Source organism: Pocillopora verrucosa, chromosome 14, assembly GCF_036669915.1.
Source record: "Pocillopora verrucosa isolate sample1 chromosome 14, ASM3666991v2, whole genome shotgun sequence".
In the NCBI taxonomy this organism is placed as follows: Eukaryota; Metazoa; Cnidaria; class Anthozoa; order Scleractinia; family Pocilloporidae; genus Pocillopora; species Pocillopora verrucosa.
In genome coordinates, this window is record NC_089325.1 from 2,162,018 (window position 1) to 2,185,765 (window position 23,748).

The 23,748-nt window shown below is 38.9% G+C and overlaps 2 protein-coding genes and 1 pseudogene across 2 annotated transcripts; all 3 read left to right on the plus strand.

The window, feature by feature from the left end:
• The first annotated feature begins 4,238 nt into the window (after nt 1-4,238).
• LOC131797900 (microfibril-associated glycoprotein 4) lies at nt 4,239-7,691 on the plus strand. Its single transcript, XM_059115559.2, has 4 exons — nt 4,239-4,571; nt 6,222-6,336; nt 6,734-7,145; nt 7,469-7,691. The coding sequence occupies exons 1-4, from the start codon at nt 4,239-4,241 to the stop codon at nt 7,689-7,691; spliced, it is 1,083 nt and encodes a 360-aa protein (XP_058971542.2).
• Nucleotides 7,692-11,733: 4,042 nt separating this feature from the next.
• LOC136278055 (microfibril-associated glycoprotein 4-like) lies at nt 11,734-13,968 on the plus strand (annotated as a pseudogene).
• A 4,534-nt stretch (nt 13,969-18,502) lies between these two features.
• Nucleotides 18,503-22,367, plus strand: LOC136278151 (microfibril-associated glycoprotein 4-like). The gene is made up of 4 exons (XM_066161521.1): nt 18,503-18,747; nt 20,654-20,768; nt 21,084-21,495; nt 21,792-22,367. Exons 1-4 carry the CDS (start codon nt 18,514-18,516, stop codon nt 22,012-22,014), a joined length of 984 nt encoding a protein of 327 aa, XP_066017618.1. The 5' UTR covers nt 18,503-18,513; the 3' UTR covers nt 22,015-22,367.
• The last annotated feature ends 1,381 nt before the right edge of the window (nt 22,368-23,748 follow it).

The window sequence follows — 23,748 nt, forward strand, 5'->3', positions numbered from 1 at the left end:
ATTTCAAGCCGCTAATTTTGGCGAGATGATGGACGGGAGACAACTCAACGGGAGCGTGATAAAGGAGATAGAGGTGAAATCAGAAAGTTCTTGTAGATTGGAGTGTGTCAACGAAGAGCGATGTAAGTCTTACAACTTTGGAGGCAAAAAGAGCAAATCTGAGAGATGGAAGTGCCAGATCAGTGACTCGGATCGATTTGAGAGGCCAGCTAGGGCCAACTTCATTGAGAACAAAGAGTTCAGTTGCAGAGGGATAAAGATATTTGCAATGCATTTCAAATGACTATGACTACCGCCTAGATATACGAAAAAATTCGAGAAAAAGACAATTAATGGTAAGAAATGATGTGATAAAATTGCAGAATTGCACCCAGGGAAGTTCAGAAGGGTTTTTGCTCAATGTTGGCGTGCACGCCATCGTATTGTTTTTGCAGAAATGATTTTTCTTTTCAAGGTCACTAAAAGCCGTCAATAGGCGATGAGCAAGATTCGGATCATCGTTTGCTGCAGTAAATATTATCAAAATGATTTTCATTATCAAGCTAAGGCTTGACGAAGAGATGCGCATACTTTATCTAGATGGTGTCACATCTAGCGGTGTGTACACCATCATTCCAGATGGCGGAAATCCCATACAAGTGTTATGTGACATGACCACGAACGGTAAAGCTTGGACTGTTTTTCAGAGACGTTTGAACGGCTCTGTTGATTTCTATCGAGATTGGTCGTCCTACAAAAATGGTTTCGGAGATTTGAAGGGCTTGGAAATGACAATCTTCATCGCGTAACAGTCGCTGGTAACGTTTCTTTGAGAGTTGACCAAGATGACTTCGAAGGTAACATCAGATACACTGAGTACGCGACATTTAAGGTGGCGGACCAGACAGATAAATACTGTATTCTAATTGGTGGATACAGTGGGACTGGAGACGGTTTGAATAAACAAAGGTATAATAAACAGTAGTTTAGAAATGAGGTTATTGAGAGTAGATGTCCGATAATTTGCAGGCAAATATTTTTATATCTATTCAGCCATAACACACTCCAGTTATTGATCCTTTTCGTACCAGTCTTACGTCGCATTTTTATTTACGTATATGACGAAGCTACTCATTGGTTTATTGATAGAGCTTTTGAGCCCTGTACAGCGGTTTACCATATTTAGGGGCCATTTTCAATTCATCCAATAGAGGACCGCTTCAACCAGTTCAAAGCAAAACTTAAAACCAATCGCGAAATGGCCACCTTATGCAATGAAAAGCAATATTCACTTATGATTGTAATGGCCATTATTTATACGCTGCTGGTAATATGAACAAAGATCATCACAGGAGTTGGTATATCAGTTAGATATTGCATGGTCAAGATAAAGGAGCAAACTTAGCGAAGGTAACATGGGAAAGCTGCATTAAAATTTGGATCACTTTTAAAACATTTATTGAACTTAGGATAACGCAACCTCCTTCTAAAAGAATATGTGTGTGAAATAATTATTTTCAGCATATACTTCTGCTCAATCCCTGTTTGCTTTCATATTTGAATAAAGGGGTAAGTTTCTAAAGAAACTGTGGTGCTGCGTCGGTGGGAGAGTATAGCAGGTAATTTAGTGTTAACAACTGGGTTGAAAACGTAAATTAGCCACCGTAAAGGGTAAAAAAGCTGACGTTTCGAGCGTTAGCCCTTCGTCGAGCATTAGCCCTTCGTCAATCGCTCTGACGAAGGGCTAACGCTCGAAACGTCAGCTTTTTTACCCTTTACGGTGGCTAATTTACGTTTTCAACCCAGTCGTTAACACTAAATTACCTGCTTTCATATTTGCCACTTTTTGAGTATTCATCTGTCTGCATATAAATGATTAATTTCTCTTTATTAATCCTGGCGCATAGTAGCATTTGTTGGAAAAGGGAACCGTATGCGAAATTGTCAGGAGTGGCACCATGCATCAAGCCCAGGCTGAATTATTGGATAACAGGTCACATTAACTTAGGTAACCGAAAACGGTTCCTCCCCCCTCTCAACCCTGCCAGAAAGAGGTTATGTCATGATCTCGTACCCAAATCCCACCTGAAATGGTCGTGCACGGTCTGGATACTGAATTAGATGTGTCAAGCTAACTGTCAAGCTAAATATTCTGAATAAAAGGAGTTAGTTTCCAAAGAAACTGTCGTCCTGCGTCGTCGCCCTTTGTCAGAGCGTTCGATCGAATCACTGGCTCCAATTTTGCCACTTTCTGGGTAGAATCTCATTTTATGGGGTACATGTTGACACTATCAATTCAGTTGAAAGCTTAAGCTTAAGATTTCTATGAGGGTAGATAGATACTGGGCAAATATTTTTTGTTATGAAGGGTATAAAGAGTACAAGCACGTTCTTTTTTCAAATTTACGGGCATCAAACAATTGACTTTAAAATTATACAAACAATATATGATCGCTAAGAAATCACTAAAAACGACAGGCTCTGAGTACAGCTCTTATTTAGATAACGAGTATTTGCCAACAAGAAAATGTACATGGTGAGCTTTCTCGCGCGAAATTCCCAAATCCCAACGCCACGTTCATAAAAATTCACCTTACACAGGCACCTACAATCGTTTCTCACTTGAAGGCTATGCAACTAGAGTCTTTCATTCACCTTTCGATAGAAAAACTACAGTGATTACCCGGGTCGATCGAACCTCTCTGCGAGTTTGCCTTAGAGGAAACCGCAGTTAGTTAGTCGTGTCCAATATCTCCTCGGATCAAACACTTGCCCTGAGGGTTTGGGTAAAAGGTGTGTTGTTGAAGTTCTTGGATGATAAAAGTTCAAAATGAGTTGTTTAAAGAAAGAAATCGCACACTGCTTATATTACCTAGTAGGATAACAGTTGCCGTGTTGGTTTCACAAGAAAAACGAGACAATTGTTGGTAGAAAGTGTCCCTAAAAGTGAGAACCTCACTTCGTTCCTTAGCCCGCTCCCCAGACACATCTCTAGATGGTCAACCAACCACGAGGCTTCAATGCATATGCAGCTGTCTTTGTCGCCAAGCTTTTGTAAACACGCTTTTGGATTGTCTGACCACCTGTCGAGGCACATCCTTTCAAACATTTGTTATGAGTTAAATTCAGTTTTAGCTTTGTTTTAGCAAGACTTATTTACGCACTACTAGTAACTACATACTCTATTTTCCTAGTCTAAAAATACTTTCTCTTTGAGCCAAAAGAATCGTAAATGTATAACATCGTAAGAGTGGCGAAAACTTCACATGTAAAAACGCGTGAAATATAAATATAACTTCTTTACAAGAGCACAACGCAAGAAGCAGAAGCTTTTACAGTGGTCTCTAGGACTATGCTAGACTTGTTCACAAGCAGTGTTTCGTGACGAAGGGCTAACACACGAAACGTCAGCTTTGAAACTCTTTACGGTGGCCACCACAGTTTCTCTAGAATATTACCCCCTTCGTTCATTTGTACCTTACCCTATTTATCATTTTGTGTTCAGCTCACAGCATCGCAATGAAAGCCTCTCAGTTAGTTTATCGCAAGCACATAAAAAAAAAGTTTAATGAGAGCAACTTCAAAGCTATTGAAAACAAGTAACAAAGGAACTGCAGGTAATTTAGTGTTAACAACTACGTTGAAAACGTAAATTGGCCACCTTAAGGAGTAAAAAAACTGACGTTTCGAGCGTTATCCCTTCGTCAGAGCGATTAGTCCGAACTGTTCGGATTAACACTTAATTACCTGCTATACTCTCCCACCGACGCAGCACCACAGTTTCTTTAGAATATACCCCTTTTAATAAAGGAGCTGTTGGCAAAATATCACTTCTACCCTAATTCTTTTCAAATTAAAGGGATCTCTTCTGATGGATCTTTTAAATATTAAATAAAGAACTTCCATTCTAGCCTATCTGAAAGGTTCAAGCAGGTTAGAAAGACTAAACAATTTCTATCCTAACTGTTTTTCTCTTCAAAGTAAATGTAATTTCATAACATATATATTTGTTTGAAATTACGCCAAATGTTAACCACATAGTGCTGGAGGTGCTGACTGGCAATTCAGCAAATAATTTTTACAATAATAAAGGTAAGAATTAACAATAGGCAAAATTGCCAGGTGCCAAGCGCATTTAGATTACGAGTCTTTGGCTGGATCAGAGTCACAAACAAATTACGCAATAATGAATCCAACTAATATCCTTAGCATTCCAATTCTGGCTAAAGAAAACTTTTGATCTACATATCAGCTTAAACATGCACGTACTATTATTATTCTTGATCAGTGTCACTGCTTATGCAGCAAGTCGGATTTCAAACACGTTTCCCAGATTTCAAGCCGCTAATTTTGGCCAGATGATGGACGGGAGACAACTCAACGGGAGCGTGATAAAGGAGATAGAGGTGGAATCAGAAAGCTCTTGTAGATTGGAGTGTGTCAACGAAGAGCGATGTAAGTCTTACAACTTTGGAGGCAAAAAGAACAAATCTGAGAGATGGAAGTGCCAGATCAGTGACTCTGATCGATTTGAGAGGCCAGCTAAGGCAAACTTCATTGAGAACAAAGATTTCAGTTACAGAGGGATAAAGGTATTTGCAATGCATTTCAAAAGATTTTGACTATCACCTAGATATACGAACAAGTTCCTGGAAATGACAATTAATGGTAAATAATGCGATAAAATTGCAGAATTGCACTTAAGGAGACTCTGTGAGGTTTTTGCTCAATGTTGGCGCGCACGCCATCGTATTGTTTTGGTAGAAAAGTTTTATGATTTTTCTTTTCGATGGCATTGAAAGCCATCAAAAGGCGATGAGCAAGGCTCGGACAATCGTTTGCTGCAGTAAATATTATCAAAATTATTTTCCTTATGAAGCTAAGGCTCCACGAAGGGAGGCGCTCGCCAGCGATAATTCTGCTTTGCAATTTGCTTCGATGAAATATTTCAAAATGTTCACAATTTGGGAAATTTGTCCTGCCGATCATTAAAAAGTTGGGAAAAAAAGGAATTACAAAGGCAGCTTCCTCGCTATTTGCAATTTTGTGTCACCTTTCTATATCTCAAATTTGGTCCTACGAATTTTTTTTATCAAAAGGCACTAGGAAGGGCACAAATGTGTTTAATGGTCCGACAAATCTTAGGAAATTCCATCTGAGGAAGCGCGATAAATCTTGCTTAAAATATCCCTATTTTCTTTGTTGCAAAACATTACGTAATGGAATAGAACTTCACTAAGATCTACACCTGAGCATGCGTAAAATTTCCAATCTGTCGCCTTTTAGCAATCTTTCCCACTGTGTTTTGTTTTCGGTTGACCTCTTTTTTCAAGCGTATTCAGCCGCCACGTTATTTTGTCACTTTAAAAGCTCGCGCTATGTTCGCACCAGGTTCTCGCGCGGTCAAAAAACCCTATGGAGCCTCCTTAAACGACAAATATAAAAAGTCGCGCAAGTTCAAGCATTTTTTACAAAACATTAGAGAATCATAGAGAACTCTCTCTCATTACTAGCCACAAAGTTTAGTTAAGAAGATTTTTTTTTCGATTGAAAACCATAGATTATCTCAGTTCGTCATAACATAAAACCACCTAGTAGATTGACAATGCCGCAATGGTGCTGCTACTTAACAAGTCGACAGTAGCTTAGCGTGGTCTGTACTCTTATCGACAAAGATATTGGTCATCACATTGATCAGAGTGCTGATGAAGCCATTGTGTGACACATGGACGCGAGCAACCGACATCGACAAACTGGCCGATCAAATTGCGACATTGCTGCTAATTGTGATGAAAAAATCGCTGTATCCCTTATTGGTATATACCACAAAGGTGAAGAGTGCTTTTCGCGCTTTGATTGGCTGGTTAAGAGGCGATTAGCAAATACTTCTCACCTCCGAGCAGCCCGAGAGACAAAGTCGCGCGTCAACTTGTCAGTTTCCAAGCGTATTGTGGTAGATTGACTGATTCTTTTGGTATATGTGTTGTATATACTAAAACAGTTACTCTCCTCTGTGTCTTTGAAAGCGGTAGATATTTACCTCGCGGGCTACTTAACGGCTCGCTAAATATTCACCACTATCCACTCCCACTTCGGTAAACAATTGTTAATAATGATAATGACATCATCATCATCATCAATATAATCGTCGGCATCATTGATATATTATCATTATCATTATAAATTTTATTACTCTCACTATTATCATTATTATTATTGTTGTTGTTGTTATTTACAATCAGAGCGTATGCGAACGAGATGAGTCAGATTGTGGCAAGAATGAAATCTGCATCGTAGACATTCGAACCAACAGTGCACGATGCATTTGCAAGGATGGTTACACAGGAAAGCCCTGTAGTAAGTGAAAATAATAATGACAATAATGTTGCAAACAAAAAATGCAAAGAAAACCGGCGCAATAGTGCTTTCACTGCTCGAACTTTCACACCTCGAGCACTAGCTGTACACAACTTCTATATTTGTTGATCAACCCCTCATCTCAATAGATTTCCTTTTTGTTGATGGTATCTTAGAAACGTAAGGATCATTCATTATCAAGAGAAACACTTACCCCGTGACTAAGTAAAAATAAATTACTTCTACTATAGTCCAAGCGTACCATTCAAATCAAATTTTTCGAAAACCAACAGAACCCATCGCCAAATGTGTGCTCTACTTTATCAACATGGTGTCACATCTAGCGGTGTGTACACTATTAATCCAGATTCAAATCAAATTTTTCGTCAACCAGGAGAACCCAAAAGTTGTGCTCTACTATATCAAGATGGTGTCACATCTAGCGGCGTGTACACTATTAATCCAGATGGTGGAAATGCCATGCAAGTGTTGTGTGACATGACCACGAACGGTGGAGGTTGGACTGTTTTTCAGAGACGTTTTAACGGCTCTGTTGATTTCTATCGAGATTGGTCGTCCTACAAAAATGGCTTCGGAGATTTACACGGCGAGTTTTGGCTTGGTAATGACAATCTTCGTCGTTTGACAGCTGCTGGTGACGTTTCGTTGAGAGTTGACCTGGAGGACTTCAAAGGTAACATCAGATACGCTGAGTACGCGACATTTAAGGTGGCGGACCAAACAGATAAATACCGAATTCTAATTGGTGGATACAGTGGGACAGCTGGAGACGGTTTGAATGTACACAGGTATTATAAACGGTAGTTTAGAAATGAGGTTGTTGAAAGTAAAATGTCCGATAATTTGCAGACAAATATTTTTACATCTATTCGTTTCGAGACTTGTGCGAGTAAAGAGATGGAATCCTAAAAATATTCTCAATTCATTTATTTCTTACTTATTTTTCCTTTTCCTTTTTTTTTTGTTTTTTTTGTTTTTTTTTTTATCCGCCATTTTCAGTTTTGGCTTATGAGATGTTGAATTAGTGTACCAAAAGTTCCAATACTATTACAATATTCATCCAATTTAATAAGATCTACAAACCGTATTTTGTGGTATTAACACTTTGTAGTGATATGCAGTTCTCCACAAGAGATAGTGACAACGACATAAAACCAAACAGCAGTTGTGCTCAGAAGTACAAAGGCGCCTGGTGGTACAGTGACTGTCATCGATCCAATCTAAACGGGTTGTATCTCAGCGGAAGTCACTCCTCAATGGCTGATGGCGTCAACTGGATTCCTTTTAGAGGATATCAATACTCACTGAAACGTACAGAAATGAAAGTAAAGTAGATCAGCGTTGTTATTTCTTTTCTTTTTTCTTTTGATTTTTCACGAAGAGACTACCTAGGTCCAGATCACGGCCATAACACACTCCAGTTATCAATCCTTTTCTTTCCAGTCTCCCGTCGCATTTTTTATTTACATTAAAGCTACACATTGGTTTATTGATCGGGCTTTGAGCCCTGTACAGCGGTTTACATAATTTTAGGGCCATTTCCAAATCATCCTGTAGAGGTGTGAATTGTAATGTGATTCTTCGGCACATTAGCGGCACCGCTTCAACCAGTTCAAAGTAGAATTAAAACCACTGGCGAAACTGGGCCACCTCTGGCAATGCTAAAGGAGATAATTTATTATTCTAATGGTCATTATTTTTAAGGTTCTGGTAATAGGAACAAATATAATTACAGAAGTTGAAATATCGGTTACATATTGCATGGTCTAGGTAAAGGAGTAAACTCAATATTTGGATCACCATTAAAACATTTTTTGAACTAAGAAAACCGCAGCTTTCTTTTCATAGAATATGTGTGTGAAATTATTATTATTTCATTATTTTCAACATACATGTATACTTCAGTTCAACTCTCATTTTTTGTTAATTTGCCACTTTTTGAGTACTCTTCTTTCTACATATAAATGATTAATTTTTCTTTATTGATCCTGGCGCAAAGTAACATCTTTTTGGAGAGGGAGCTTAATGTATGGGTTTTAATGCGTATGTCGTCAATAGTATTTAAGAAAACCATGACTTCATCTCTAGCTTCTGGTCTTAATGTAGCCGTTTACTCCTTTTCCAGGTTTATTTCCCTAGTTATTAACAGTCTAGAGCACCTTAACCACAGTCACGTGGCTGTACCATTCTATAATATCCTAAAAATTACTTCATATTAAGCAGTTCTGTATAATAAAGCAGTTATGTAAAGCACTTGTCTACTGCTTACTCTTTATTGCGGTTGTCCAGGCCCGAACGCACAGCACCTCATAATTATTGTGCGCAATAGCTGCGAGCAGTCACATATCCTGACTTTAAAAAATCGGGCAATTACCGACATAAATGGTGTTTTCTGCATCAGAAGTTTAACGCGGGAATGTCAAGTATACTTGCGAAATTGTTAGGAGTGGTACCATGCATTAAGTCTGGGCTGAGTTATTTGATAACAGGTCGAGGATCTCTTGTGTTCAGGTCACATTAACCAAGGCTACTTAAAGCGGTTACTCCTCCCCCTCTCAACCCCGCCAGAGAGGCTATGTCATAATCTCGTACCCAGATCCTACCTGAAGTGGTCGCGGAAGGTCTGGATACTAGATTAGATGTGTCAAGCTAACTGTCAAGCTAAATATTCTGAATAAAGGGGGTAAGTTTCTAAAGTAACTGTAATGCTGCGTGGAAGAGAATAACAGGGTAATGTAGAATTAACTAAGTTGATAACGTAAATTGGCCAACGTAAAGACTTTAAAAGCTGACGTTTCGAGTGGTAGTCCTTTGTTAGAACGAATTACTGGCTTCAAGACCGCAGACATTTCATAACCGTACGATGAAACACCCTTGGGGAAGTGTTTTGTAAGTGGCAAGAAGAGAGAGGACCCTGGAAACGATGTTGGTTTGTACTTAGAACTAGTCTCTCTTCAACAAACAAACCTCCAAAACATGGCAGACTTCGGTGAGGGTCATACCTGTTTAGAATATGGGAAAAGTTACAACAACAAAATAAGGCTTGAGAAGCAAAAGAGGTTTCATAAAGGAGAGGTAGGTTTATGATCTGTGTCCTCCGAACGAAATCTGTAAATTTTAATCGCTTTAAACTGTGACTTGAAAGGGTAGTTTATTTGACACGTGCTGTTACACTGTTCGTCCGGTACGTTTTTTAGTTCGTCATTATGGCTTTGAACCTGGGTTCGAGTGATTGTTATATGTTGAGAACTTGACCAAAGATATATCTACTTTCGAGAAATTTGAAGGTCTTTCAATACAACTCGATTTTTTCCTGCAAGTTTTATTTAAAGATGAATTCAACTTCAGTATGTATTTCGGTTATGACTGAATAGTGCATTTATATGCTCATCCAATAGCCGCAAGCTTACATGTATTACACGATCTTACATACTTGTTTCACACCAAAGCGCAAACTCCCTGAACTGTGGGAGACACGATGCAATGCTGTCTTCTCCAGAAATACGGAGTGATTTTTACGGGAAGGCAATCAAAGCAATTTCTCTTCACTCCAACTTTTCCACTTTTTGGGTAGAATCTCATTTTATGGGGTACATGTTGACGCTATCAATTCAGTTGAAAGTCTAAACTTAAGATTTTTATGAAGGTAGAAGGATACTGGCAATTTTTTTTATGAAGAGTAGGAAGAGAACAAGCACATTCTTTTTTCAAATTTACGGGCATCAAACTATTATACAAACAATATATGATCGCTAAGAAAACACTAACAACGACAGGCTCTGAGTACAGCTCATATTCAGATAACGAACATTTGCGTACACGGAAATGTACTTGGTGAGCTTTCTCGCGCGAAATTCCCAAATCCGAACACCACGTTCGTAAAAATTCACCTTACCCAGGCACCTACAATCGTTTCTAACTGGAAGGCTATGCAACTAGGGTTTTTCATTCACCTTTGGATAGAAAAACCACCGTGATCACCCAGGTCGATGGAACCTTTCTACGAGTTGGCCTAAGAGAAAACTGCAGTTAGTAAGTCGTGTCCAATATCTCCTCGAACCCAACCACTTGCCCTGAGGGCCTGGGGAAAAGGTATATTGTTGAAGTTCTTGAGAGATAAAAGTTTAAAATAAGTAGTTTAAAGAAATAAATCGCTCAGTGTTTATATTACACCGTAGGATAATAGTTGCCGTGTTGGTTTCACAAGAAAAACGAGGCAATTGGAGGCAGAAAGCATCCAAATGTGAGAACCTCACTTCGTTCTTTAGCTCCCTCCCCCAGACACACCTACAGATGGTCAACCAACCACGAGGCTTCAATGCTGTGCAGCTGTCATTGTCGCCAAGCTTTTGTAAACCCGCTGTTGAATTGTATGACCACCTGTCGAGGCACACCCTTTCAAACATTTCTTATGAATTAATTTCTGTTTTAGCTTTGTTTTAGCAAGACTTATTTGTGCGCTACTAATTACTACATACTTTATTTTCCTACTCTAAAAATACTTTCTCTCTTTGAGCCAAAGAAATCGTAAATGTATAACATCGTAAGAGTGGCGAAAACTTCACATGTAAAAACGCGTGAAATGTAAATATAATTTCTTTACAAGAGCACAACAAAAGAAACAAAAGCTTTTAGAGTGATCTCTGGGATTTCTATGCGGGACTTGTTCACACACAGTCTTCGTGAGGGTGTCACGCATTTCTTATAGGCAGTGTTTCGAGACGTAGGGCTAACGCACGAAACGTCAGCTTTGAAACTCTTTACGGTGGCCACCGCAGTTTCTCTAGAATATTACAGCCTTCATTCATTTGTACCTTACTCAACTTATCATTTTGTGTTTAGCTCACACAATCACAATGAGTCATTAGTCTATCGTAAGCACATAAAAAAAGTTTAATGAGAGCAACTTCAAAGCTGTTGAAAACAAGTAACAAAGGAACTCATGGCAAAATATTACTTCTATCCAATTTTTCCTTTAATTAAAGAGACTTCTTCACATGGATCTTTTAAAAATTAAATGGAGAACTGCCATTCTAGCCTATCTGAAAGGTCCAAGCAGGTTACAGAGACTAAAACATGTTTCTGTCCCAATTATTTTTCTCTTTAAAGAGTGATGTGATAACATATTTGTTTGAAATTACGCCAAATGTTAACCGCGAAGTGCTAAAGGTGCTGGCTAAGAATTCAACAAAAAATTTTTATAAAAACAAAGGTAAGAATTAACAATAGGCAAAATTGCCAGGTGCCAAGCGCATTGAGATTACGAGTCTTAGGCTGGATCAGAGTCAAAAACAAATTGCGCAACGAGTCTAACTAATATCCTTAGCATCACAATTTTGGTTAAGGAAACGTCTTGATCTACCTATCCGCTTAAACATGCACCTACTAATGTTATTCTTGAACAGTGTCACTGCTTATGCAGCAAGTCGCATTTCAAACAGGTTTCCCAGATTTCAAGCTGCTAATTTTGGCCAGATGATGGACGGGAAACAGCTCAACGGGAGCGTGATAAAGGAGATAGAGGTTGAATCAGAAAGCTCTTGTAGACTGGAGTGTGTCAACGAAGAGCGATGTAAGTCTTACAACTTTGGAAGCACAAAGAAGAAATCTGAGAGATGGAAGTGCCAGATCAGTGACTCAGATCGATTTGAGAGACCAGCTAGGGCCAACTTCATCGAGAACAAAGAGTTCGGTTACAGAGGGATAAAGGTATTTGGAATGCATTTCGAAAGATTTTGGCTACCACCTAGATACACGAATAAGTTCCAGAAAATGAGAATTAATGGTAAAAAAAATAATAATGTGATAAAATTGCAGAATTCCACTTAAGGAGGCTCTGTGGGGTTTATTGCTCAATGTTGGAGCGCACGCCATCGTATTGTTTTGCTTTACAAGGTCACTAAAAGCCATCGAAAGCCGATGAGCAAGGTTCGGATAATCGTTTGTTGTAGTAAATCATTTTGCGTACACAGAAATATACGTGGTGAGCTTTCTCGCGCGAAATTCCCAAATCCGAACACGACTTTCGTAAAAATTCACCTTACCTAGACACCTACAAAATGATTTTCGTTATGAAGCTAAGGCCCCACGAAGAGAGGTGCTCGCCAGTAACATTCTGCTTGGCAATTTGCTTCGGTGAAATCTCTCAAAATGTTCACAATTTTTCCTGCCGATCATTAAAAAGTCGGGAAAAAAGGGATTACAAAGGAACTTTCCTCGCTATTTGGTCCTATGAATTGTTTTATCAACAGGCACTAGGGAGGGCACAAATATGTTTAATGGTTTCACAAATTTTAGGATATTCCATCTGAGGAGACGCGATAAATCTTGCTCAAAAGATCCCTATTTTCTATCTGCTGTTATTGTTGTTTACAAACAGAGCTTATGCGAACGAGATAAGTCAAATTGTAGCAAGAACGAAACCTGCATCGTAGACATCCGAACCAACAGTTAACGATGCATTTGTAAGGATGGTTACACAGGAAAGCCTTGTGGTAAGTGGAAATAATAATGACAATAATGTTGCAAAGAAAAAAAGCAAAGAAAACCGGCACAATAGTGCTTTCACTGCTCGAATTTAGAAATTTCACACCTCGAGCCCTAACTGTACACAACTTCTGTATTTTTTGATCAACCCCTCCTCTCAATAAATTTTCTTTGTGGTTGTAGTTGTTTTTGTTGATGGTGTTTTAGGAACGTAATGATCATACATCATCTCGAGAAACACTACCCCCCGTGACTAGCTGAAAACAAATGACTTCTACTATAGTCCAAGCGTACCATTCCAATCAAATTTTTCGTCAACCAACAGAGCCCATCCCTAAAAGTTGTGCTCTACTTTATCAAGATGGTGTCACATCAAGCGGTGTGTACACTATCAATCCAGATGGCGGAAATCCCATACAAGTGTTGTGTGACATGACCACGAACGGTGGAGCTTGGACTGTTTTTCAGAGACGTTTGAACGGCTCTATTGATTTCTATCGAGATTGGTCGTCCTACAAAAATGGCTTCGGAGATTTGAAGGGCGAGTTCTGGCTTGGAAATGACAATCTTCATCGCTTAACAGTCGCTGGTAACGTTTCGTTGAGAGTTGACCTGGAGGACTTCGAAGGTAGCATCACATACGCTGAGTACGCGACATTTAAGGTGGCGGACCAAGCAGATAAATACCGAATTCTAATTGGTGGATACAGTGGGACAGCCGGCGACGGTATGAATAAACAAAGGTATAATATACAGTAGTTTAGAATTGAGGTTGTTGAAAGTAAAATTTCCGATAAGTTGCAAGCAAACATTTTTATATCTATTCGTTTCGAGACTTGTGCGGGTAAAGAGATGGAATCCAAGATTTGCAAACCGTATTTTATGGTGTTAACATTTTGTAGTGACATGCAGTTCTCCACAAGAGATAGTGACAACGACATAAATCCGGACGGCAGCTGTGCTCAGCAGTTCAAAGGCGCCTGGTGGTACAGTTACTGTCATCATTCCAATCTAAACGGGTTGTATCTCAATGGAAGTCACTCCTCAATGGCTGATGGCGTCAACTGGATTCCTTTTAAAGGATATTACTACTCTCTGAAACGTACAGAAATGAAAGTAAAGTAGATCAATGTTGTTGTTTCTTTTCTTTTTTCTTTCCATTTCTCACCAAGAGACTAGTTAGGTTCAGACCACGGCCGCAACACACTCTAGTTATCGATCCTTTTCGTCCCAGTCTCCCGTCGCATTTATTATTTACGTATATAACGAAGTTACTCATTGGTTTATTAAATTAAACGGGTTTTTGAGCCCTGTACAGCGGTTTACGTAATTTTAGGGCCATTTTTTTCAAATCATCCTGTGGAGGTGTGAACTGTAATGTGATTATTCGGAACAGTAGCGGCACGGCTCCAGTTCAGGGCAGAACTAAAACCATTGATGAAACTGGGCCACCTCATGCGATGCTTAAGGGGATAATTTATGATTGTAATGGCCATCATTTTTAAGATGCTGGTAACAGGAACAATGATAATCACAGGAGCTGACATATCGGTTACATATTGCATGGTCAAGATAAAGGAGCAAACTCAGCAAAAGTAACATGGGAAAGGATATGAAATATTTGAAAAACTTTTAAAACATTTATTAAACTTAGAATAATGCAGCTTTCTTCTCGTAGAATATGTTTGTGCAATTATCATGATTTCATTATTTTCATCTTATACTTCTGCTCAATTCTTGTTTTTTTTTATTTGCTACTTTTTGAGTTTTCATCTGTCTACATATAAATGATTAAGTTGTCTTTGTTGATCCTGGCGCAAAGTAACATTTGCTGGGAAAGGAAGCCTAATGTAAAGGGTTTTAATGTGTATGCCGTCAATTGTATTGAAGAAAACCATGACTTCATCTCTAGCTTCTGGTCTGAATGTAGCCGTTTACTTCTATTTCCTTAGTTATTGAATAATCTCTTTTATAACAGGTTAGAGCACCTTAACCACAGTCACGTGGCTGTAGCATTATATCATAAAGATAAGTTCATATTATGCAGTTCTGTATAATAAAGCAGTTATGTAAAGCACTTGTCTACTGCTTGCTCTTTATTATGGTTGTCCAAGTCCGAACGTACAGCACCTCATAATTATTGTGCGCAATAACTGCGTGCAGAGACGTATCCTGACTTTAAAAGATCGGGCAATTACTGACATAAATGGTGTGTTCTGCATCAGAAGTTTGTCGCAGGATTGTTAAGTATATTTGCGAAATTGTTAGGAGTGGTACCACGCATTAAGTCTGGGCTGAGTTATTTGATAACAGGTCGAGGATCTCTTGTATTCAGGTCACATTAACCAAGGCTACTGGAAGCAGTTACCCCTCCCCCTCTTAACCCTACCAGAGAGGCTATGTCATAATCTCGTACCCAGGTCCTACCTGAAATGGTCGTGGAAGGTCTGGATACTAGATTAGATGTGTCAAGCTAACTGTCAAGCTAAATATTCTGAATAAAGGGGGTAAGTTTCTAAAGTGACTGTAATGCTGCGTCGGTGGAAGAGAATAACAGGGTAATGTAGAATTAATTAAATTGATAACGTAAATTGGCCAACGTAAAGAGTTTAAAAGCTGACGTTTCGAGTGGTAGCCCTTTGTCAGAGCGAATTACTGGCTTCAAGACCGCAGACATTTCCTAACCGTACGGTGAAACACCCCTGGGGAAGTGTTTTGTAAGTGGCAAGAAGAGAGAGGACCCTGGAAACGATGTTGGTTTGTACTTAAAACTTAGTCTCTCTTCAACAAACAAACCTCCAAAACATGGCGGACTTCGGTGAGGGTCATACCTGTTTAGAATATGGGAAAAGTTACAGCAAGAAAATGAGGCCTTAGACGCATAAGAGGTTTCATAAAGGAGAGGTAGTTTATGATCTGTGTCCTCGGAACAAAATCTGTAAATTTTAATCGCTTTAAACTGTGACGTGAAAAGGTAGTTCATTTGACACGTGCTGTTACACTGTCCGGTACGTATTGGTTCGTCACGCAAGCTTACATGTATTACACGATCTTACATACTTGTTTCATACCAAAGCGCCAACTCCCTGAACTGTGGGAGATACGATGCAGTGCTGTCTTCTCCAGAAATACGGAGTGATTTTTACGGGAAGGCAATCAAAAGCAATTTCTCTTCACTCCAATTTTGCCACTTTTTGGGTAGAATCTCATTTTATGGGGTACATGTTGACACTATCAATTCAGTTGAAAGTCTAAACTTAAGATTTTTATGAGGGTAGAAGGATACTGGCAATTTTTTTTTATGAAGAGTACAAGCACATTCTTTTTTCAAATTTATGGGCATCAAACTATTATACAAACAATATATGATCCCTAAGAAAACGCTAACAACGACAGGCTCTGAGTACATCTCATATTAAGATAACGAACATTTGCGTACACGGAAATGTACATGGTGACCTTTCTCGAGCGAAATTCCCAAATCCCAACACCATGTTCGTAAAAATTCACTTTACTCAGGCACCTACAACCGTTTCTCACTGGAAGGCTATGCAAATAGGGTCTTTCATTCACCTTTCGATAGAAACACCACCGTGATCACCCGGGTCGATGGAACCTTTCTGCGACGTGACCTAGGAGAAAAACCGTAGTTAGTGAGTCGTGTCCAATATCTCCTCGGATCAAACACTTGCCCTGAGGGCCTGGGGAAAAGGTGTCTTGTTGAAGTTCTTGAACGATAAAAGTTCAAAATAAGTTGTTTAAAGAAAAAAATCGCACAGTATTTATATTACATAGTAGAATAATGGTTGCCGTGATGGTTTCACAAGAAAAACGAGGCAATTGAAGGCAGAAAGTGTCCCTAAATGGGAGAACCTCACTTCGTTCCTTAGCCCCCTCCCCCAGACAGACCTCTAGATGTTCAACCAACCACAAGGCTTCAATGCGTATGCAGCTGTAACTGTCGTTAAGTTTTTGCAAACACGCTGTTGGATTGTATGACCGCCCGTCGAGGCACATCCTTTCAAACATTTCTTATGAATTAATTTCTGTTTTAGCTTTGTGTTAGTAAGACTTATTTATGCACTACTTATAACTACATACTCTATTTTCCTACTCTAAAAATACTTTCTCTCTTTGAGCCAAAACAATCGTAAATGTATAACATCGTGAGGGTGGCGAAAAGTTCACATATGAAAACGCGTAAATTTAAGAATTTTGTCATGCTTAGCGTGCGTACATTGAGTTATAGATGCACGCAGGAAGTTTGGAGAGCACGACAAGGATCTGCGCGAAGAAGCCTTTTATTATGATAGAGTGCAAAATTCTCACAAAGCACAAAAAAAAAGGAACCAAACGTCCCTATTGGCTGGTCAAAAACACGCCACATTTTATACTTTTGTTTGAGCGAGTACATTTGATCCAGTTAACCGATAACTGTGAATGAGAAGCTTAAAATTTACGCGGAAAATGGAGAAAATCAGAGCTAAATGAACTCAAGTGTCACCCAGCTGGTCTTCCGGCAAATTTGCGAAACTTGCAACTTGCGAGTTTTTTTTGGCTTTATTTTTGTTGTTTGTTGGATCAGGACCCAAAAGGTCAATGCCGATAGGAAAATTGGGCAGTTCTTCGTTGGTTTCTTCCATATTTCAAAGAGAAGGAAACTTCACTGCAGCTTAACAGGACGGAAACTCTGAAGCCAGGTAAAAAAATGCTCACGTCATTTGATTTACGCACGGGCGTACGTAAATAAAGATTTTGTTCATAGCGGCTCAGTAGCACTTACAGAGGGCAAGCACGCGCGCTATGTTATAAATAAATATAAATTCTTTACAAGAGCTCAACGCAAGAAGCAAAAGCTTTTGTAGTTTATAGTGATCTCTGGAATTTCTGTGCAGGACTTGTTCACACGCAGTCTTCGTGAGGGTGTCACAAGCAGTGTTTCGTGACGAAGGCCTAACGCACGAGACTTGAGCTTTGAAACTCTTTACGGTGGCCTCCACAGAATATTACCCCCTTCATTCATTTGTACCTTACCTTACATATCATTTTGTGTTCAGATCACACAATCACAATAAAAGCCTCTCAGTTCGTTTATCGCAAGCGCATAACAAAAGGTTTCATGAGAGCAACTTCAAAGCTGTTGAAAACAAGTAACAAAGGAACTCATGGTAAGATATTACTTCTATCCTATTTCTTTTTAAATTAAAGAGATCACTTCGGACGGATCTTTTAAATATTAAATAGAGAACTACCATTCTAGCCTATCTGAAAGGTCCAAGCAGGTTACAAAGACTAAATAAAACTATTTCTATCTCAATTGTTTTTCTCTTCAAGGTAGATGTGATTTCATAACATATTTGTTTGAAATTACGCCAAATGTTGACCACGTAGTGCTAAAGGTGCTGGCTGGGAATTCAGCAAATAACTTTTATAATTACAAAGCTAAGAACTAACAATAGGCAAAATTGCCAGGTGCCAAGGGTTAAAACAAATTACGTAACGAGTCTAACTAATACCTTAGCATCCCAATTTTGGCTAAGGAAACCTCTTGACCTACCTATCAGCTTAAACATGCACGTACTAATATTATTCTTGATCAGTGTCACTGCTTATGCAACAAGTCGCATTTCAAACAGGTTTCCCAGATTTCAAGCCGCTAATTTTGGCGAGATGATGGACGGGAGACAACTCAACGGGAGCGTGATAAAGGAGATAGAGGTGGAATCAGAAAGCTCTTGTAGATTGGAGTGTGTCAACGAGGAGCGATGTAAGTCTTACAACTTTGGAGGCAAAAAGAACAAACCTGGGATATGGAAGTGCCAGATCAGTGACTCGGATCGATTTGAGAGGCCAGCTAGGGCCACCTTCATTGAGAACAAAGAGTTCAGTTACAGAGGGATAAAGGTATTTGCATTGTATTTCAAAAGATTTTGACTATCATCTAGATAGATAGTTCCAGAAAATGAAAATTAATGGTAAAAATAAATAAGTTGATAAAATTGCAGAATTGCATCTAAGGAGGCTCTATAGTGTATTTTTCTCAATGGTGGCGCCCACGCCATTGTATTGTTTTGTAGAAAAGATTTATGATTTTGCCTTTCAAGGTCACTAAAATCCATCAAAAGGCGATGAGCAAGGTTCGGACAATCGTTTGCTGTAGCAAATTTTATCAAAATGATTTTCGTGATAAAGCTAAGGCTCCACGAAGGGAGGCGCTCGCCAGTTATAATTCTTCAATTTCGATGAAATCTTTCAAAATGTTCATAATTTGTGAAATTTGTCCTGCCGATCATTTAAAAGTCGGAAAAAAAGGGGGTTACAAAGGCACTTTCCTCGCTATTTTCAATTTTGTGTCATCTTTTTCTATCTCAAATTTGGTCCTTTGAATTTTTTTTATCAAAAGGCACTAGGAAGGGCACAAATATGTTTAATGGTCCAGCAAATCTTACTAAATTCCATTTGAGGAAACGCAATAAATCTTGCTCAAAAGATCCCTATTTTCTTTGTCGCAAAACATTACGTAATGGAATAGAACTTCGCTAGGATCTACATCTCAGCATGCGTAAACTTTGGAGTCTGTCGCGTTTTGGTAATCTTTCCCACTGTGTTTTGTTTTCGGTTGACCTCTTTTTTCAGGCGTATTGAGCCGCCACGTTATTTTGTCACTTTAAAGGCTCCCGCTATGTTCACACCCAGATCTCGCGCGATCAAAAAACCCTATGGAGCCTCCTTAAAAGACAAATATAAAAAAATGCGAAATTGTGAATCATAGAGAAATCTCTCTCATTACTAGCCACAAAGTTTAGTTAAGAAGTTTTTTTCTCCGATTGAAAGCTAGAGATTATCTCAGTTCGCCATAACATGAAACGACCTAGTAGATTGACAATGGCGCAATGGCGCTGCTATTTAACAAGTCTAGAGTAGCTTAGCGTGGTCTATACTCTTACTCACAGAGACGCGAGCAGGCGACATCGACAAATTGGCCAATCAAATTGCGACATTGCTGCTAATTGTGGTAAAAACATTTCAGTTTCCAAGCGTATTGTAGTAGACTGGCTAACACTTTTGTTATATGTGTGGTATAAACTAAAACAGTTACTCCCCTCTGTGTCGTTGAAAGCGGTGGATATTTACCTCGTAGGCCATTCAACGGCTCGTCAAATATCCACCACTATCCACCTCTACTTCAAAACATTAGGGAATCATAGAGAACTCTCTTTCATTACTAGCCACAAAGTTTAGTTAAGAAGTTTTTTTTCTCCGATTGAAAGCTAGAGATTATCTCAGTTCATCATAACATAAAACGACCTAGTAGATTGACAATGGCGCTGCTATTTTACAAGTCGAGAGTAGCCTAGCGTGGTCTATACTCTTATCGACAAAGATATCGGTCATTACATTGGTCAGAGAGCTGATAAAGCCATTGTGTGACACAAAGACGCCAGCAGCCGACATCGACAAATTGGCCAATCAAATTGCGACATTGCTACTAATTGTGGTAAAAAGATTTCAGTTTCCAAGCGTATTGTAGTAGATTGGCTAATTCTTTTGTTATCTGTATGGTATAAACTAAAACAGTTACTCTCCTCTGTGTCGTTGAAAGCGGTGGATATTTACCTCGTAGGCCACTCAAAGGCTCACTAAATATCCAGCACTATCCACCTCTACTTCAATAAACAATTGTTCATAATAATAATGACATCATCATCATCAATTTAATCGTCGGCATCATTGATATATTATCATCATCATTATAAATTTTATTACTCTCACTAATATTATTATCATCATCGTTGTTGTTTACAATCAGAGCGTATGCGAACGAGATAAGTCAGATTGTGGCAAGAACAAAATCTGCATCGTAGACATTCGAACCAACAGTGCACGATGCATTTGCAAGGATGGTTACACGGGAAAGCCCTGTAGTAAATGAAATAATAATGACAACAATAATGCAAAGAAAAAAAGCAAAGAAAACCGGCACAATAGTACTTTCACCGCTCGAACTTAGAAACTTCACACCTCGAGCACTAGGTGTACACAATTTCTATATTTGTTGATCAACCCCTTCTCTCAATAAATTTCCTTTGTTGTTGTAATTGCTGTTGTTGTTGGTATTTTCCAAACGTAATAATCATTCATTATCAAGAGAAACACTACCCCCATGACTAAGTAAAAATAAATTACTTTTACTACAGTCCAAGCGTACGATTCAAATCAAATTTTTCGTCAACCAGGAGAACCCAAAAGTTGTGCTCTACTTTATCAAGATGGTGTCACATCTAGCGGCGTGTACACTATTAATCCAGATGGCGGAAATGCCATGCAAGTATTGTGTGACATGACCACGAACGGTGGAGGTTGGACTGTTTTTCAGAGACGTTTGAACGGCTCTGTTGATTTCTATCGAGATTGGTCGTCGTACAAAAATGGCTTCGGAGATTTACACGGCGAGTTTTGGCTTGGAAATGACAATCTTCGTCGTTTGACAGCCGCTAGTAACGTTTCGTTGAGAGTTGACCTGGAGGACTTCGAAGGTAACATCAGATACGCTGAGTACGCGACATTTCAGGTGGCGGACCAGACAGATAAATACCGTATTCTTATAGGTGGATACAATGGGACAGCTGGAGACGGTATGGATAAACAAAGGTATTATAAACAGTTTAGAAATGAGGTTATTGAAAGTAAAATGTGCGATAATTTCCAGGCAAATATTTTTATATCTATTCGTTTCGAGACTTGTGCCAGTAAAGAGATGGAATCCTCAACATATTCTCAGTTCATTCATTTTCTATTTATCTTTCCTTTTTTTCGTATCTGCCACTTTCGATTTTGGCTTATGAGATGTTGAACTAGTGTACCAAAAGCTCAAATTCTATCACAATATTCACCCAATTTAATCATAAGATCTACAAATCGTATTTTATGGTGTTAACTTTTTGTAGTGATATGCAGTTCTCCACGAGAGATAGTGACAACGACATACAACCAGACGTCAACTGTGCTCAGCTGTTCAAAGGCGCCTGGTGGTACAGTGACTGTCATCATTCCAATCTAAACGGGTTGTATCTCAACGGAAGTCACCTCTCATTTGCTATTGGTGTCAACTGGCTTCCTTTTAAAGGATATTACTACTCACTGAAACGTACAGAAATGAAAGTAAAGTAGATCAGTTTTGTCGTTTCTTTTCTTTTTTCTTTTGATTTTTAACGAAGAGACTAGCTAGAGGTGTGAATTGTAATGTGATTCTTCGGAGCATTAGCGGCACCGCTTCAACCAGTTCGGGGTAAAACTAAAAGCATTGGCGAAACTGGGCCACCTCAGGCAATGCTAAAGGAGATAAGTCATTATTTTAATGACCATTATTTTTAAGCTGCTGGTAATAGGAACAAAGATAATACCGTAGTTGACATATTGGTTAGATATTGCATGGTCAAGATAAAGGAGTAAACTCAGCAAAAGTAACATGGGAAAGGGTATTGAATATTTGAAAGACTTTTAAAACATTTATTGAACTTAGAATAACGCAGCTTTCTTCTCATAGAATATGTGTGCGAAATTATCATGATTTCATTATTTTCAACATATACTTCTGTTCAATTCCCGTTTTTTTTTTCTTTGTTACTTTTTGAGTATTCATCTGTCTACATATAAATGATTAATTTGTCTTTATTGATCCTGGCGCAAAGTAACATTTGTTGGGAAAGGAAGCCTAATGTAAGGGTTTTAATGCGTATGCCGTCAATTGCAATTGTATTGAAGAAAACCATGACTTCAGCTCTAGAGGGTCTGAATGGGGTTTAGTGTTTAGTGTTATTTGCCCATATTTTTTAGTGTTTACTGTTAAATTGGCCATTTTTTTAACGTTTACTGTTCTTGAAAAAAATACTGTTTAGTGTTTGAAAGGAGACCCCAAAGTTTTTTTTCAAGCATTTTCAAATTTTATCTGCTCTTTTAAATTCTGCAAGAAAATCAAGAAAATCACTCGCAAACAGTGAGCCAAAGCTGAAATGCTCTTGTCCATAGAACCGATAATGCGCCTTACTAGACCTCAGTACTAGATTTACTTAAGGGGATACGTTTGGTAATCCACACAATAGCTCCTGAAAGGTATCGCTTCTGAAAATCCAACCAAAGTAGTGTTTGCAAAAGACACTCAGGCTTGAAATTGGGCCCCAAGGCAAAGTACTGGCGTTAGAATACGATTTCGACTCTCGATAGTCTCGTAGAACTGCATTTACACCGACCAGTCGATGTAAATGTTCGGAGGGAAGTATTCAAGGATGCGCGGGACCTATGCTTTATCAATGGCCTAGTCTTCGTTGCAGAGAGAGGCTCATCAGCAATCCATTTCATTGAATTGAAAGGCGAAGTACTTTTCAAACCCGGACGCCTAAAATCGCGAGCTGATTTGCTTTCGCAGCTTAGTCGTTTCAGATTTTCACTTGAGGGTACAGGTCCAGTTCTACAGAAGCGGTTGACGACACATCGGAGATCTTTAGCTGCACTAGTCGAGAATAAACAAATTGTTCAGATTAACCCACCTTTAAGTAAATCAACTTCCATCTGTGCGGCAAGTAAGGATATCCTCTTGTGTGCAGATGATGAGCAGAGAAGCATAATGCAGCTGGAGTTAGAGTACAATGGAGTGGCTATCATCGGTAGTAGGTTGAGACAGATAAACTACTCTAATGACGTGACAAGTGTTGAATCTCTTTATTTTCTGCGGCAATCAGCATACTTGGCTGCAACTGGCGCAGCTGGAGGGTTATATGGTTGTAACCTCGATTCTGTCAATATTGAGCGACTCTTGCGGAATTCTTCAGATTCTTGTAAGGAAATCAAGAGGCTGTATGGTTATGGGGGCAACATTTTTTTCACCGACAACAAAGATCAAAAGAT

Coding starts and splice junctions, on each gene's coding strand:
- LOC131797900 (XM_059115559.2), top strand. CDS start 4,239: ATGCACGTACTATTATTATTCTTGATCAGTGTCACTGCTTATGCAGCA. Junction 4,572..6,221: donor TCAGTTACAGAGGGATAAAG/GTATTTGCAATG, acceptor ATTTACAATCAG/AGCGTATGCGAACGAGATGA. Junction 6,337..6,733: donor TTACACAGGAAAGCCCTGTA/GTAAGTGAAAAT, acceptor GTCAACCAGGAG/AACCCAAAAGTTGTGCTCTA.
- LOC136278151 (XM_066161521.1), top strand. CDS start 18,514: ATGATGGACGGGAGACAACTCAACGGGAGCGTGATAAAGGAGATAGAG. Junction 18,748..20,653: donor TCAGTTACAGAGGGATAAAG/GTATTTGCATTG, acceptor GTTTACAATCAG/AGCGTATGCGAACGAGATAA. Junction 20,769..21,083: donor TTACACGGGAAAGCCCTGTA/GTAAATGAAATA, acceptor GTCAACCAGGAG/AACCCAAAAGTTGTGCTCTA.